Genomic DNA, 16,726 nt, shown 5'->3' on the forward strand with positions numbered 1-16,726 from the left:
ACAGACAAACAAACAGTACAGTTACATCCCAGAGTACAGCAAAGGGGGTGTGTCTTCCTGTGAGTAGAGACACTGATGGGATGGACAAAGGCAAGTAGCTCCATCATGACATTAATCCTGACATTTAAATACCTGTGTTTTCACCCTAGCGGTGGCCTCGGACCGAATCTCCATCCACTCCATGGGGCACATGACTCCTGCCTTGTCTCCCCAGAACCTCCTTTCCTGTAATACCCGCCACCAGCAAGGTTGCAGTGGAGGCCGGATTGATGGGGCTTGGTGGTTTCTACGCAGGAGAGGGTGAGTCAGTGCAAGCGGGCCAGTCCTTTCGATTTTGAAATGCATCCTGGGATGGTGTTGACCTTACTGAGCATGACTTGTGAGGATTCTTCTCCATGTTTGAATCTGTCATGTCATATTTGTTTACTTTGTTTTAAATATTTATCATATACCCAGTGGTGGGATCCAAAATTTTTAGTAACAGGTTCCCATGGTGGTGGGATTGAAACTGTGGCGTAGCGCCAGTGGGGCTGGGTGGGGCACGCTGGGGGCGTGGCCGGGCATTCCGGGGGTGGGGCATTCCTGGGCAGGGCTGTGGCAATGACGCAGCCGCTGCGCCGGTCCTTGGGCGGGAAACGAATGCACGCAGGCGCAGGCTGCCACACGCACTGGTGCACCTCCTGCTAGACTGCTTCAAGTTCTGCGCGCTACTGCTGAGAGGAGGGGTGTAACTAAGGCAAAAATCACGTGGCAAAATCACCAATTAGTAACCCCCTCTCAGCACACACAAATAATTAGTAACCTACTCTCGGGAACCTGTGAGAACCTGCTGGATCCCACCTCTGCATATACCCATCTTTCTCCTGGGCATCTCCATGGTCATTTGGAGATTCACATAAAGCTGCCTGGTTCCAGAGGCGTACCTAGGGAAAATGTAGCCCAGAACAAAATTGGAGTCCCCCTCCCACCCTGGAATGGGTGACCATCCTCTCCCACCAAAACCAAACCACGTTTTTTTGCACCAGATCTTGAAGTCAGTGTATGGACGCAGGGGGAAGGAGGAGGAGTGTGGGGGCGATTTTCCACCCCCCACATGACTAAATGGTCACAGCCCAGGGACATTGGATCCCATATGTCCACCTGGGCAGTACGCCCCTGCCTGATACTGAATCAGTCCATTAGTCCGTCACATCAGTATTGTTCTCGAAATGACAGTGGCTCTTCAGTGTCTCAGACAGAAGTCTTTCATATCGCTGATTACCTGAGCCTTTTATCTGGAGATGCTATCAATTGAGCTTGGGATTTTCTCCATGCCAAGCAGAGGCTTTTCCACTGAGCCACAGCCCCTCCCATGGGTCTGTGGTGGTTTTTAGTGTGGCATTTCCAGAACCCGTCAGAAGCTTTGCCAGATTCTAATAGCCCCCTGTTCTGGTTCATCTAGAAATGCATCTATGTCTAATCTTGAAATCAAGTGCCTAATTTTGATTTAACCAGAATTCTATTACATTCTTGTCTCAGAGGACGCTGTTGACCCAGAGCAGAACTTTCTATGTCTGCCCCAAGATCTCTGCGTATTGCAGAAGATTCTGTGGGGAGTTCCCTCAGGTGCACACTCAAGTCTTTTGGGGTGTGGACCAGGCCCAGTGGATTTTTCCATTGCTCCATATGTATTAGCAATGTGCCTTCCAAATGCATCCAGTGACAGTGGCGTATCTGCCTAGGGACAGGGGGTACCCTCTGTCCCTGGGTACCACTAATCTGGTCATGTGGGGGGCGCAAATCAGCCCCCACGTGACCAGGAAAACGGCAAGGCAGCAGGAAGTCCTGTTGCCTCATCGTCTTCGGGCGCCCTCAACCCCGCCCACTTGTCATCGACATGGGTGGGACCTATGAAGCCCAAGGACACCGCCCCCACCCCAAGCCTCACCCCCTCTCCCGGCTTCCAGCAGGCAGCCGGCAGCCAGCAGTCCCTTCTGCCCTCCCCTCTGGGGACCACAGAAGGAATGGAAAGGTTCTATCCTTGGCAACTTTGCTTTTATAAGCACGGGGGTGGGGCTTGGAAGCAGGGGGAAATGTTCATATACAACCATGTCTCCTTTTACTCAAGGTGTCTAACAATCCAACAAAAGTTACAAGGACACAAAGACAATGTAACCAGTCCATCAACCAAGTTAAACGATGGAAAACATTTTTAAAAAAATACTTATTTATGCCATTTGCCTTAGTTTGGGGGAATCTCCGAAGATCAGTAAAGCTACAGTGCAGCAACCAGAGGCATCACCAGAGCCAGTGGGAAAATGAGGGCTAGAGACTGGAATCTGTGGGGCTTGAAGGAATTGTGGGTCAAGACATAGGAAGAACCCTTGGAAGAACCCATAGGGAACAGATACCCTCAGATTACTTAACTGTTAATCTCTTAAATCACCCTCTTCCCCCATGTTCCTCTTGGGCCTTCCAGAGTGGTGACAGATGACTGTTATCCTTTCAACAACCAAGACAAAGATAGTTCTCCAGCATCCCCTCCTTGCATGATGCACAGCCGAGCCACGGGCCGAGGGAAGAGGCAAGCCACGGCACGCTGCCCGAATCCCCGGGCACACGCAAACGATATCTACCAGTCTACCCCTGCTTACCGACTCTCCTCCAGCGTAAGTTCTAGAAGCCATACAGGGATTGTGTTTCCCAACTCACGGTTGGGAAATTCCTGCAGATTTGGGGATGGAGCCTGGGGGAGGGGAAGGACCACTGAAGGGTATAGTGCCATACAGTCACCCCCTCCAAAGCAGCCATTTTCTCCATGGGAACTGGATTCTGGGGGTTTTCCAGGCCCCACCCATGGATTGGTCACCCTGTGTTTGGGGTGCAATTTAATGGTTTAGTGTGGCTTGAGATACACCTGAGACAGTAGTAGCAATCCCTTCCCCAAGATAGGTAATTTAATAGCAATTTGCTAATTGGCATCAAGAAGAAGAAGAAGAAGAGTTTGGGTTTATATCCCACCTTTCTCTCCCGTAAGGAGATTCAAGCTCCTTTCCCTTCCCACAACAGACACATTGTTAGGTAGGTGGGGCTGAGAGAGTTCCCAAGAACTGTGACTAGCCCAAGGTCACCCAGCAGGAATGCAGCAATGCAGAAGCAAATCTGGTTCACCAGATAAGCCTCTGCCACTCAGGTGGAGGAGTGGGGAATCAAACCCGGTTCTCCAGATGAGAATCCACCTGCTGCTAACCACTACACCATGCTGGCTCTCAAGACATGTTGGGTGGCTTGAAGCAATGGAAAACAAGGATCTGTTTCAGGTCCATTGAGGAAAAGACCGCTCTTGAAGTGACCTTTCAGAGAATATGCCCATTGCTCGGTGCCTGACCAAGTGATACATTTTGAACCAAAGGCTCCCGAAGTCCAGGTGAGCAGACTTGTAATGCAAGTTCTGTGCTTGGAATTTAATTTCCGGGAGCATCAAGGCTGACTCGGATCAGGACCACGGTGCATGAGGGAAAGAGGTGTTAAGCCTTCCCTCCATCCCATTTTTCTGACCTACATTGACCCCCATTGGGGAAATGTACATGGTCCCCCAATAAGATAAACAGCACCCTGGGAGCTGTTTTAGTGTGGTATAGTGGTTACAATGTCAGACTTGGATCTGGGAGATTCAATTCTGAATCCCCACTCATGCCACGGGAGCTCTCTGGGTGACCTTGGGCTGGTAAATAGTCTCAGCCTAAACCTACCTCATAGGGTTGTTGTGAAGATAAACTGGAGGAATGACTGAAGCTGCTTTGGGGTCCCATTGGGGAGTCAGGCAGAAGTGAAGAGTTGCATAAATAAATAAATTTCAGATCAGAAAAACAGCAGAAGAGGCTTCAGCTCGCTACTCCTCACACAATGCGATCCTGGTCAAATTCAGCCCCTTCCCACCAGCAGTATACGTCTACTCTGGGGGTTCACAGAAGAAGCATAAAATGAAGTTAGGCCCAATTGAAGACCCTATGCATTCATCCCATCATGCCATTATGAGGATTCCAACTGCATCACAGATCTAAGGCCAGAACATTCAGAGTCCAAGAATGGAACAGCCTTGGAGATACTGATCTTTGCTGAGCTAGAGAGGAGCAAAAGGAAGGAGGCTTCCTGGTCTTTGACTGAGCTCTCCCCTTTCCTTGCAGGAGAAGGAGATCATGAAAGAGCTCATGGAAAATGGACCTGTGCAAGGTGAGCAAGAGGGTTTCCCTCCAGCTGAGAGACCTTCTGGAATTTGCGGCTGCACCAAAGCTTGTGCTGGACAAGGCTGATGGAAGTCAGCGGAGCTCTTCTGGGCTTGATTAGGATTACATCGTAGCAGGAGCGGTTTCCCTGGTTACAAAATGAACATCAAAGATGATTCACATTAAAATAATATTAAGTGAGGCCACGTGGTTTGATATGGATGGAACTGTCAATCACTTTTGCGGGATGACTGGCACCACTTTCTACACACATCCACGCAGTATGAGGCTGAGCCGAGCAGGGCCTTGAAGGCATCTCGTAGTAGGGTCTATAGCAATGGTGGTGAACCTATGGCACGGGTGCCAGAGGTGGCACTCTGAGCCCTCTCTGTGGGCATGCACAAACAGAGCCCCCCCCCCACACACACATCTAGGCTGGCCTGGGCCGCTGGGCTCAATTATTTGCATTAAGCCTAAGACCTAATTTTTGGGAAGCAGAGTAGGTAACCCTGTTAAGCGCTGTTAAACCCCACTGATTTTCATGCAAAGAACTAAAGCGCGATCCTTTACCTGGGAGTAAGATTGGTTGCTGGCAATGGGGCTTGCTTCTGAGTAAACCCTCCTAGGGTTGTGATTCACCCGTTGGAAGAGTTGCACAGTTACTTCAAAGCAAAGCCAGCTTACTCCCGAGTAACGCAAACCTCAGAGCCAACCGTTTTTTCTAAACTAAAACCTCAGCATTCAGGTTAAATTGCCATGTTGGCACTTTGCGATAAATAAGTGGGTTTTGGGTTGCAGTTTGGGCACTCGGTCTCGAAAAGGTTCGCCATCACTGGTCTGTAGCTTAACACAGTAAAACAAATTCAGCAAGTGAGTAATAAGATGACATCTGTAGGCCAGCAGGGTTTTAGCACAGCAGCTTTCTATCTCTTCCCTTGTCCTCTTCCTTCACCTTGGACTAGTATAAAAGAGCTTGAATGGGGATGTAATGTATATTTTAACTATCCTCCCTTCCTCCCCCAGCTATATTGCTGAGTAGGAATTTTCTTGCATTTTAGTGCAACATGGATGTTGTACGATGCCCTGAACCTTTATGGGGAAGGGAGCATTATAAATCTAAATGAATGAATGAATGAATACAATATGCATACAAGCTTGTTGTTTAAGGATGCTAAATGCCAGCGGTGGGGTACTGGCTAATCCTTGCCCATCTTTGCTCCATTTTTCTTTACAGCCATCATGGAGGTGCACGAAGACTTTTTCATGTACAGGAGTGGAGTTTATCAGCATACTCCTGTAGCGGCCGGAAAGCCAGAGCAGTACCGGCGGCATGGCACCCATTCTGTCAAAATCACAGGGTGAGAAACAAAGGGAAGGTTTTGATGAAGAGGAAGGGAGGAGTGAGAGGAAGGGTCATGTGTGGGTGATGTTTTGAGGGGTCTTATGCAAGAGCGGAATTAGGATGGGAGTTTTGAGGTCCTCAGATTAGAGAAGACACACTAGAAGCTTTTCTCGATTGGACCAAAGGCTTTCCCGTTAGCCACGTGCGTCTTTGTCTCTGCGGTGCCCTGTGGGGATGATCTCTCTCATCTTTCCACCTCTCCGTGGGCACCGGCTGAGAGAGCAGCGTTTGGCGTCTGCCAACTCGCTGCTTGTGGAATGAGGAACGAAAACTGTTGTGTGAGGCCCTATGAGGGAAAACAGGCTCTCCGAGCAAGCTGCTGCCAGATAAGGGCAGCCTCTCCAGGGAAGGAGAGGGAAGGATTTTTTTCTCTGACGTAAAAAAAGAAAAAAAGTCGGCTCAGTGGAAGAAGCTGACTTCTGGAGCGCAACCTGAATGGAGCCTGCGGAGGACTTTTCCCCAAGATCGGAATGGTTTCCAAGGTGCCAGAGATAGTATTGTCCCAGATGGTCAGTGGGTGGTGAGAGGGGACTAAGAGGAAGATCTAGTGGATTAGGGCCAAGAACCCCTGTTCTAAACTCCCATTTTCAGCACTTAGTTTCAGTGGATCAGAGATCAACCCTTAGGCCTGCAGGTCTCTCCCCACTGTTGTACATGTCTCTGGGTAGGCTGTGGTTCTTCAGTGAGACTGAAAATGGACTCTGTGTATGTTCTCCTGGAACTGTGAGAATTCGTGAGAATAAGGGTGCTATCAATCTGGCCCTGTTTTCTGTCTTTCTATTACATTTTCATGACATCTTTCCTCCCTGGAACTCAAAGCAGTGCATATGATGCTCCTTTTCAAATTTTATTCTCACAACAGCCCTCTGAGTTGAATTAGTGTAATGAACGCAATTGGCCCAAAGTCCCTCATTGAGCTTTATGGCCAAGTGGGGATTTGAATACAGATTTTCCAGATCCTAGCCAGGTTAAGCACTATACCACTCTGAGGTTCTCTTCACACTTCTTCAAACCCTGATCTGGCCTAGGCTGCCAGCTGGTCTTCCTTGCTACCCTGACCTTGATACCCTGACATTTCTACTAGGAAATGTCAAAGGGCACAAAATTCAGCACACTGAACATCACAAAAGGCATGGAACCTTAAATATAGAAAATACTGGAAGGTTGAGTGGAAGAGAACTTGATCCTGACCCTCCTTCACGAAACTGCCCCGTCTCCACAGATAAATACACCTGTCTTGAAAAGGCATGCTTGAAATTCCAGCCTTTGGGGTGGGACTTGCTACCTCACGGGGTGAAGAATGCACTTGGTGTTGGAAGGAGCTTGGGAAAAAAAACTGCACACCAACTCTAAACAAAGCTTTGGCACCCGGAGCCCTTGCAGCTTGTAACTCCGTCTGGTGAAGTGAGAGTCAACAGTGTTGCCAGGGTGACTCATTCCAACACGGTGATCAAAACACTCCTAGACAAGCAAAGGCCCCCACTTGGAATGAAGGAAAAAACTGAACTGTGGGGCGAACAGAGGAGAATGCAGCTGAGGGCTCCCAGCCAGCCAGTCGTTGATGCTGTATTTTCCACAAGGGTTGTTATCTCCTTTGAGAAGGGACAAGTCCTGAGTTTATTGGTGGGGAGTGAATTGGGAACTCTCCAAGACCATCACCAAAGTCACCTTACCACAGTCATGAACAAAAGGAAATGCTTCTTTATTCAGTGAGTAATTACTACCACTGGCCATAAATATAGACAACTTTAAAAGGGAATTTAACAGATTAATGGAAGAGAGGTCTATCAACGGCTTCTAGCTAAGAGGTTCCAGAAAGAACCTCTATGTACAGAAGCAGTTATCCTCTGAATATCCATCTTAGGAGAAGGGTTGCAAACCTCCAGGTGCTAGCTGGAGATCTCCTGGGATTGCAACTGGTCTCCAGGTGACAGAGATCAGTTCACCTGAAGAAAATGGCTGCTTCAAAAAGTGGACTCCAGGGCATTATACCTCATTGAAGATTCTCCCTTCCCTAAACTCTGCTTTCCTTGGGCTCCACCTCCAAAATCTCCAGGTATTTCCCAACCCAGAATTGGCAACCCTAGTTAGCAGGCAGCATCAGCGGGGGAGGCCTTGGCCTCTATGTTTTGTTTCTTCAGCCTTCCAGAGCAACTAGGTGGCTGCTGTTTGATTAAATGGACCACTGTCCAGCAGGGCTCTTCTTATGGTTTTGCTTTACCACAGTTATTCAAGTTTGAATACCTGCTCTGCCACAGAAGCTTACTGGGCGATCTTGAGCGAGCCACTTTCTCTCAGCCTAACCTACCTCACAGGACTGTTGTTGATGATACAGTGCAGGAAGGGAGAACCATGCATAGAATTCTCCTGAACTCCATAGGGTGGCGGAAATATAAAAATGTGGTCGACCAACTTATCAGGAATGGGATCTGATAGCTATGGAAAACCTAGTTAGAGTATTGTTATTAGTACCTTTCTATCCCAGTAGTTACTCTCAAGGGAGTTCACAAAAGAAAAACAATAAACAGTGTAATCCTAAGAACACTTTGAATAAAGTGGGACCCAAGGCAAAGAATGACTTGAAGTTGCTGTTTGGAGGCAATTGGGGAATGAAGCTTTTGACCCAACTGTTCCCATTTCTTCCCGTAGCTCTTAAGATGAAGCTGTCTCCTTGCAGACACATTCAGCACCCTTTCATCTGCAGCATCCCAGTCCTGATGACATGATATCAAATTGCAAAACCCCTTCATTTATGTTACAGTGAACCTGGACGCATTTTGAACGTGCTGGTTCCCCTAAGTCATTTGGATTACAAAATCTATTCTTGTTTCAGAGCGCTGTAATGTAGGAATTCTTGTCCCAATTCAGATAGCTAATGTTTCATTTCCCAACTCCACAGAGAACATCTGTTTGAACAATATCATTTTTATTGCTAATAAAACACTTGGAAAAATTAAAGCTTTGAGATTGTGTTGGAAGATCCCATGAGAGACAGACTCGGGGCACATCATGCAGAATAAAGTGAACAGTTCTCTCTGAATTGTATTTATTCATTTAAAATATTTCTATGCCCCCTCTCCACCCAATTCAGGGCACCCGAGGCAGAGAACATTAAAAAAATAAACATTTCAGACATTAAAAAGCATTGAAATAATGAAAAAGTACTTAAAATAATTAAATAAAACATAATATAAACACAAATAAATACATGCTGAACAGTGCACTTTCTATTCACTTCCAATACACTTTACAACTGGATTTTACTGCACAAAATGGCAAAATCTGCTTGTAAATGATTGCTAATGTGCACTGAAAATGGATTGTAAGTACATTATTCAACATATGTGAAAGTGTCCTTAAAACCCACATAAATAGAGAAGAGGGCAAATAACAGTGGTTGGAGGTATGCCAAACAAAACAAAAAAAGTATTTACCCACTGATGGAAGACAACAGTGGATGGAGACATCATCTAGAGTTGTTTTTATCAGAGTTGCCATCTATCTAGCTTCAGATGGTGGGGATAACCAGTGAAGGTCCTCCAAGAATGAACAGAGTGGCTGGGAATAGGCTTTTCAGGCTTGGTTCCTCTTTTTGACGAGTAGAGCCATTTACATGTTCCTTTCATTTTGTGCCCAGGTGGGGAGAGGAGCAGACACCAGATGGACGAAACCAGAAATACTGGGTGAGTGCTGCCACTTCAGATCCAGGCTTTACCAGAAAAACCTTGTTCAGAGTTGCCGCCGAACACTTGTTTTTGATTCACATGTTATAAAGTCCTCAAGAGGTGTAAAGAGGTGTTTCTGTCACACATGAAGTAAAGTCCAGGGGCACTTTCAGTACAGACAGTGTTTACAGCAGAGTGAGCTTTTGTGAGGCAGAGCTCATGTTCAGATATGTGTGGAAATCATATTGGGAATCCATGTTATGAGGAAGATTATGGGGCAGGAGCAATCTATGGCAGAGAGTGAATTTTGCCAGGAATCTTTCAAATGTAGATTTAGTGTAGGGCAGTGTTCCCCAGCCTGTGGTGCTGGGATCCAAAAGTGGGTTGCAAAGTCACTGAAAGTGGGTTGTGGGCTAGCCTCCTTAATAACCACCTCTGCCCTTTCCATTGCTCTCTTTTGTATTTTGGAAAGCAAAATCTGATCCTGGAAACAGTATCTTCTTTGTCATATATTGACTGGTATTTTTTTTCTTCACTGCTTTTCCATGTTGCTCGAGTAAAATGTGCCCTGATGGTTTCTACAGTGAGTTTCTTATACTCTTAGGGAAATTGGGGAGTAATAGAGAAGGGCAGGGCAGTCAAGGCTGGAATCTAGCCTCCATATACAAAGGCTGTGTGTGTCAAAATGCTGCTTGCTTGGGGTTCATAGTGGGGGCGGGGGGAGCTGTACCCTTTGTGCAATGTTGGTTAGTTTCTCTGAAACATCTGGTTAGCCACTGTAGACAATGGAATGCTAGACTAGATGGGTGGCAAGGTCATTGTTTGCCTAAGGAAGCAAAAATCTTTGGCCCGGCCCACCCTGGGTCACCATACCAAGTAAATTTGGACTTGGGAGTCCCAATAACAAAAGTGTTGGGAACCACTGCTGTCGGGGAATGAGGCGGAAAATTAGGCATGGATCCTGTTGTAAAACTTCACAGTGTGAGCTCTCCTTTGTGTCTGAAACAGAATTAGCAGTAACAAATAAGGGACGCAGAGGGAGGTTAGAAGTTCGAACAGATAAACCAAGGGTTTAAGTGGAAATTAACTGCTGTTGGCACAAGGTAACAGCCTGGTAAAACAGGTTAAGAGCAGCCAGTCAAAATTTCTGTGAAGTGAGTCAGACATGCCCTTGGGGGCACCCCAGTGGGAAATTAATTTCCAGGGGTTTGTAGGCCCACTCCAGGTGAAGGGCGTAGACTTGTGGAACGTGGGCTTATGCTTCTTCCCCGCACACCATTTTAGCCACCTGAAACTGTCCCAGGCAGTTGTGACTTGCCCTGTGGAAGAAGCTTACATGGAGCCATCAGCATACATGGACAGTGCAATCCTAAGCAGAGTTACACCCTTTAAAGCTCATTGTCTTTGATGGACTCAGAAGGGCTTGACTCTCCCTAGGATCACAATATAAGTAGTGGCATACCTATAGAATATGGCGCCCGGTGCAAGTGCTGAAAATGTGCCTCCCTAAATTGCGACCCCAGGGAGGGGTGGAGGGAATACAGGAGGAAACCAGCGGTAGAGGGAAGAGAGGGGGCAGATGGCTAAAAGCAACCCAGGTGAATGGCGAGACCCAGGTGAATGATACCTAGGTCAAATGTCCTCCCCCCTCCTCCCACAAGCTACGCCAGTGATCATAAGCTTCCAAATGATGTAGGTTTACAGGGCTGTTTGGGATGGGGAAAATGGGGGGGAGGGACAAACCCCTTCCCTTTGAGTGCTACCATCCCACCTGCATTCCATTGAAAGGGGATTTTTAGCCCTTTAAAAAAACAAGCAATAACATTATGTCTGTGATATTTGGTAACTGATATTGCTATATCTTAAAATTGATAATGTATATGTATATGTTGCTGTATAATGCTATATGTTGCATTGGTGGAAGCCTTTTGCACTTAATCAGATTATCACTATTTTCTTTTCCTTGCTCTCAGATTGCTGCTAATTCCTGGGGGAAGCACTGGGGCGAACATGGCTACTTCCGGATTGCCCGCGGCACCAACGAGTGTGAAATAGAGACCTTTGTAGTGGGTGTCTGGGGCCGTGTTGCAATGGAGGACATGCACCACAAAAAGTGAGGAGCGCCCTGTCCCTTGTTAGCTCACCAGCACAAACTTCTTTCCTTCTGTAACCCCTGCCCACCACCTTCTCCAAAAAGTCTTGAGATCCGCCACACAGCCAATTCCCACCCTCGCATCTGACTCCAATGCGAACAGACACAATCCGATTTCTACACAGGACTTGGTGAGACCCAGAACTATCCTTGAGGTTTGGAGTGTCAGCGGCTTCAGCCAGATTCTCCTTGAGAACTCAAAAAACTGTGGCCAAGGAGGTAATCCTGGGATCATTGGGAGGACAAAGAAAAGTTCTCCTGTCAGACCCTTCATTCCAAAGCAAAAACAAACAGATCAAGAGCGAACCAGGAAAGCCACATACAAAACGGCATGAAGACTGAGTAAGTGTGGGATAACTCAAGCAACCAAGCCAAGCCCTGTACTAGAAGGAAGGGGTATTCAGCCTCTCTCGTGCCTGTGGTTCCCAAAAATGTCTTCCATACCTCACCAGTTCCTTGCAGGAGACATTTTGGAACTTTCACTTCCTCAAGCCTGGCCTTTCCCCGTGGTTGCCTCTTGAACGGAGACTGTTCCAAGGCAGCGAAATCAGAGTTGGCAGCTTCTCACAGCAAACCTTTCTGACCTCAAGTAGGATGGGCTAGCCTACCAGCTGCCCTCCCTCACACATGTACACAAGCCAGTTTCTGTGGAGACCACAGGAGAACAAGCAGTCCTCAAAACTGCCTAATATATATCTTTACTCCCAGAGGGTTGCCTCTTTCCTCGCCTTTCCTCTGCCTGTACTTCCATCACTTTTCCAACCTGTCCAGAGGAGAAATTTCCAACTCTTGGGCATGTCTAGGTATCTCTGGGCAAACAGTGGAATCATCCCAGCAAATCCAGAAGAGACAGACTTTGTCATGCCCAGTTTCAGGATCTGGTCAAGCATTTTTATCACTGGGCACCACCACACACATTGGGCCTGTCCAGAAAGAAAGATGTTGTTCAGATTCTGAGTGAAAAGGGTATGCAGAAGAGCACCAGTTTTTCCAGACAAGTCTAGAGTTTGTTGCATTTTGGGATGTAATTTTTAACTCATCCATTCATGACTGGTGGAAGTGCCAAGAGTGCGATTGCATATCCAAGCCTGCGATGGGCAATGCAGAAAAGATAGCAGAAGTTCTAGCCCTTCAGGACACATTCGTACTCATCACAATTGGCTGTGGTGCAATTTCTGGACTAAGATGGTAGCACGGGAGCCAGGGAAGTAGTTTTTCACTCTTACCATTCAAATGTCTTGCTTCCTGTACTCTATAGGCAGCAGTGCAAACAGCTGCCCAGGAGAGTGGAGGTAACAGGGTTATCTCCCAGCCCAGCCCTGCGCTGAAGCCCCCAAGTCCACTACCCCGGGAGGGACTGAAGGTTGAACCACGGGGCCACCACTGGAAATAGTGGCCTAATGACCATGTCTATGTAACTTCCACTTACCTGTTTACTATCATTTTACTTTGTCCTTCCTTCTCAGCATTCAGGGGGTCATACCATTTTTCTGTCTCCTCTGTTTTACCCTCACAACAACAGTCCTGTGAGGTAAGCTAGGCTGAGAGCGAGGCACTCAGTAACTTTCTTATCAACTTGAGATATGAACCTGGGCCTCTCCAGTCTTAGTCTGACTCTGCAACCATGCTGCAACTCTGGCCATTTCCGCACAACCAAAATAAAACATTTTGAGGCAGGAAATAAAATGTGTCCTCCAAGGAGTTCCATAACATTTTTTAGCCAGAATGTTTTATTTCTAGACTGAAAACACTTTAAATGGATCCTGTTTTCTAGCAATTCTTTTGTTGAAACATTTTCAAAACGTTTTGACTTGCTGTGTGTATCTCTTTAAGATGTTTCCAACACCTCTCTGCAGTCTCCAGACTTCCTCCCCGGCACTATTTTTTGAGTTTGCTCCATTGTCTTGTCTATTTTCATCGGGGGGGGGGGTGTTGGGGGGGGGAGGCAGTGATGTCTTTTAACTACGAAGACACAACCTCTGAAGAATTGCAGCACATGACTTTGAAGCATCAAGGCATAAGATCCATGGAGAAGTTTTTTTAAAAAACATTGAAACTATCAGAAAATGGCTGCCAGGAATCCTTTCAAGGGAGTGAGTGCAAATAAACAGCAAGGGGGGTTTGAAAACGTTTTCAATGACTTGTGCGGAAATGGCCACTCTTGATCTTTAAAGCTCCTGCCTGGAGCCACCCACAAACGAAGTGGTAAAATTGCACAGCGGCGGTATATGCACATGTTTGGCACAGAACTCCTGTGGAATGTGTAACACCACCTGAAGACCCACATGAGCTGCTGAAGGGAGACAGCTGCAGCCAACGGTGACTTATCTCACACTGCCTGCAGCTTTCCGGATAAAACGTTGGGCTGCTGGAGCAAGCTACATTGAATTCAGTGCCTTCCTGGTGCCAACGCCTCCTCTTCGCGACTGGAAAATAGAACACTCTTGCTCTTCTCTGACTTCCCCGTGTCCAAAGGCATGCACATGTTTTAATTTTTTTTTCATGAGATCCATTGCAAAGAGTGTTTATGAAGTTCTGCTGATGTAGAGAGATCTCTGTGCACCAGCCTGTGTATGATGTGGGTTGAAAGCAGCATTGTGTTTACCCCTGCCCCTTTCTTTCGGGTCTTAACTCCTGTCCCTCAGCCCCTTGGACAGGATGTGAGGGTCTTTGGGTGCTTAATCCCCTGCCCTGGCTGAATAAGCCCATTGTGAAGGCATGCCGCTCGCTTAAAGGGCCAAGCTTAGCCATAAGTCACAACCGGTCCTGTCTGCTTCGCTAGCAGCTTGTAAACACTGAGCCGCCCCCTATTCATATTAAAGAAGCGGAGAGGGAAAGTGCACACCGATGTGCAGCGCATTCACGCGTGTCCAAGGCGGCTGGGGCTTTAGACTGAGGGCCTGAGCCAGCATTTCACATGGTAGGAAGCCAGAACGTGCAGTCACCCAAGCGTGTGTTCCCATATACACACCATGCCAAGATCAAAGCAGAGCTGAGGGAGTAGATAGGTATTTTGTGGGGGTATTTTGTGAGGCTCAGTTTTGGAGTCACTGAACCAATAAACCTGTGTCCGGTCTGTGCTGCTTCAGACCACAGGTAAAATTTCACACAATGGAATGCATCTTCACACACTCCCACTTCCAAGTTCATGACATGGAAAACTAACAGGGCAAGGAGATGGCTAAACTAGTCCCCTTCTGCCTGCCATGTTAGCTTTCATAGGGCAGGGAAGTTGGCTGTATGCCGAATCATCCAGTCATTTGCACCCTGCCCTGAATTCCAGAATGGAACAATCCAGGGCCAGGTTGACAGGTGGAAAAAAACACCTCGGGCCTTGATTTAAATGAGACACAGGCAAAAGCACTTTCCTGTGGGACTCAGTCCTCATTTCGTTTGAATTGGGTTATTGCTCATGCAAAAACAGCCGTGTGCCAGTGTCATGTTTAAATTGGGCCGTAGGCTTTTGTGTCAAGTGGCAGCTGGGATGTGCCAAGTTAGTCTGTCAGTGTTTGCTGTGGGGGGGGGGGGGGGGGGGAACCAGGGTGCAGTGAAGCTCTAGTTTACCAGCATCCACAGTCCCTTCCGAAAACAAATTTCCACCCTGTCTGCTCTGCATTTGCCTATGCTGTGCCATCCACTTACACTGAGTCAGAGGTATATCTAGGACAGGGGTAGGGAACCTGCGGCTCTCCAGATGTTCAGGAACTACAATTCCCATCAGCCCCTGTCAGCATGGCCAATTGGCCATGCTGGCAGGGGCTGATGGGAATTGTAGTTCCTGAACATCTGGAGAGCCGCAGGTTCCCTACCCCTGATCTAGGAAAAATGTAGTCCCGGGAAAAATCTGAGTTTTCCGCCCCCATCCCACCCCCCGTGTGGGTGGCCGCCTTCTCCCACCACGACCAAACAACATTTTTTTGCACCAGGTCTTGAAGTCAGTGTATAGACTCAGGTGGAAGGAGGAGGGCATGGGAGTGATTTTCCGCCCCTCCCCCCATGACTAAATGGCCACAGCCCGGGGACATTTGACCACATATGTCCCCCTAGGCAGTACGCCCCTGCACCCTGTAGCATAGGCAGAAGTACCCCACTGCCCACTTCTTAGCCAGAGTCTACCCCTTTCTCTTTAGCCATGTTGGGTCACCCATGCAGTTTTTGCATATGAAAAGTCTCCTTCTCATCTCTACCAATAAACATCAGTTGTATAGTATGACTAAACAAAACTTGATGCGGAAAAAAATTCCCCTTCTCGTTATTATTTACATTCCAAAGAAGTTGTCCCAAGCAAGATACGGACCAAGTTAGCATTCAAAGACAAGAGCAGTCTATTTTAACCTTGTCTGCGCAGAGAGTTTTTTAAATCTTGAGAAGTCTTTTATATTTATTTTGCTTTTTATTATTTGTAAATAAAATGTATCAAAGATTGGCAAGAATGGCTGGTGTCTTTACTCGCTTCCCTATCCCTCCTTTCGATTCTCCTGGACCGCATGACATTTTAGCAGCCCCCATGCCCATAGGATGATCTTATTGGTGTTTTTAAAATAGACATGCTTCTTCTGTTGGCAGGTTGAAATGCTTTGGGAGCTGGGAGAAGTTCTTTATTGGTTTCTGAAGAACACTGAAAGTTTCCCAAAAGAATTCAAACTGAGAGTTTTGTTTGCTTGTAAAGGAAGTTAGAAATAGTTTTGGGGTGGTAAAAAAGAAGCAGAAGAACGGTGTTTCAAAACTGTTGGTTTGCCATGTATAAAAGAAAAGGGCACGGTTATCTTTCATAGCATACTCTGCATGTTAAGTTGACTTATGCCATGTTTTTACCTTGAACTTCCTCCAAGGAGCTGAGGGCAAGGTACCAGGTTCCCCTGCCTCAGTGGGTGGATCCAAAAATTTTCGTAACAGGTTCCCAAGGTGGTGGGATTCAAACACAGCCAATGGGGCTGGGCGGAGCACGACAGGGGCGTGGCCGGGCATTCTGGGGGTGGGGCATTAATAATTTCTCTGTTACTGTAAAAAACTCTTACTGTAAAAAAAAGTTCCTAATTTCCAGCTGGTATCTTTCTGTCCATAATTTAAACTTATTATAGCTAGTCCTATCGTCTACTGCCAACAGAAGCAACTACTTCTCCTCTAATTGACTGCCTGTCAAATACTTAATACTTTCAAATACTTAATTTTGTTTCTAGAAATCAAAAGAAGGATACTTTCCTCAAACAAGGAACTTTACCATATTTCTAAAACATGTTTTTAAAACAGCCCAACAGGGAGAATTATTCTACCTTCGCTAACCAGCCATATAGGAAACAAC

The 16,726-nt window shown here is 46.9% G+C and overlaps 1 protein-coding gene across 2 annotated transcripts in view; it reads left to right on the plus strand.

Annotated features, from left to right (window-relative positions):
* TINAGL1 (tubulointerstitial nephritis antigen like 1) overlaps window positions 1-15,283 on the plus strand; it is a 39,034-nt gene extending 23,751 nt beyond the window's left edge. The window contains exons 7-13 of one of the 2 annotated variants that reach the window (XR_007244867.1): window positions 150-300; window positions 2,459-2,648; window positions 4,167-4,212; window positions 5,440-5,563; window positions 9,245-9,290; window positions 11,246-15,078; window positions 15,225-15,283. Coding sequence is in view for 1 of the 2 variants with exons in the window: in XM_048501335.1 (XP_048357292.1) it covers window positions 150-300; window positions 2,459-2,648; window positions 4,167-4,212; window positions 5,440-5,563; window positions 9,245-9,290; window positions 11,246-11,389 (701 nt within the window). In the remaining variant the exon portion in view is untranslated. Of the gene's footprint in view, window positions 1-149; window positions 301-2,458; window positions 2,649-4,166; window positions 4,213-5,439; window positions 5,564-9,244; window positions 9,291-11,245; window positions 15,089-15,224 lie in introns of those variants that run through there. The other variant, XM_048501335.1, reaches the window with a different exon arrangement.
* Window positions 15,284-16,726: the final 1,443 nt, after the last annotated feature.

Source organism: Sphaerodactylus townsendi, linkage group LG06 (genome assembly GCF_021028975.2).
Source record: "Sphaerodactylus townsendi isolate TG3544 linkage group LG06, MPM_Stown_v2.3, whole genome shotgun sequence".
NCBI classification, from domain to species: domain Eukaryota; kingdom Metazoa; phylum Chordata; class Lepidosauria; order Squamata; family Sphaerodactylidae; genus Sphaerodactylus; species Sphaerodactylus townsendi.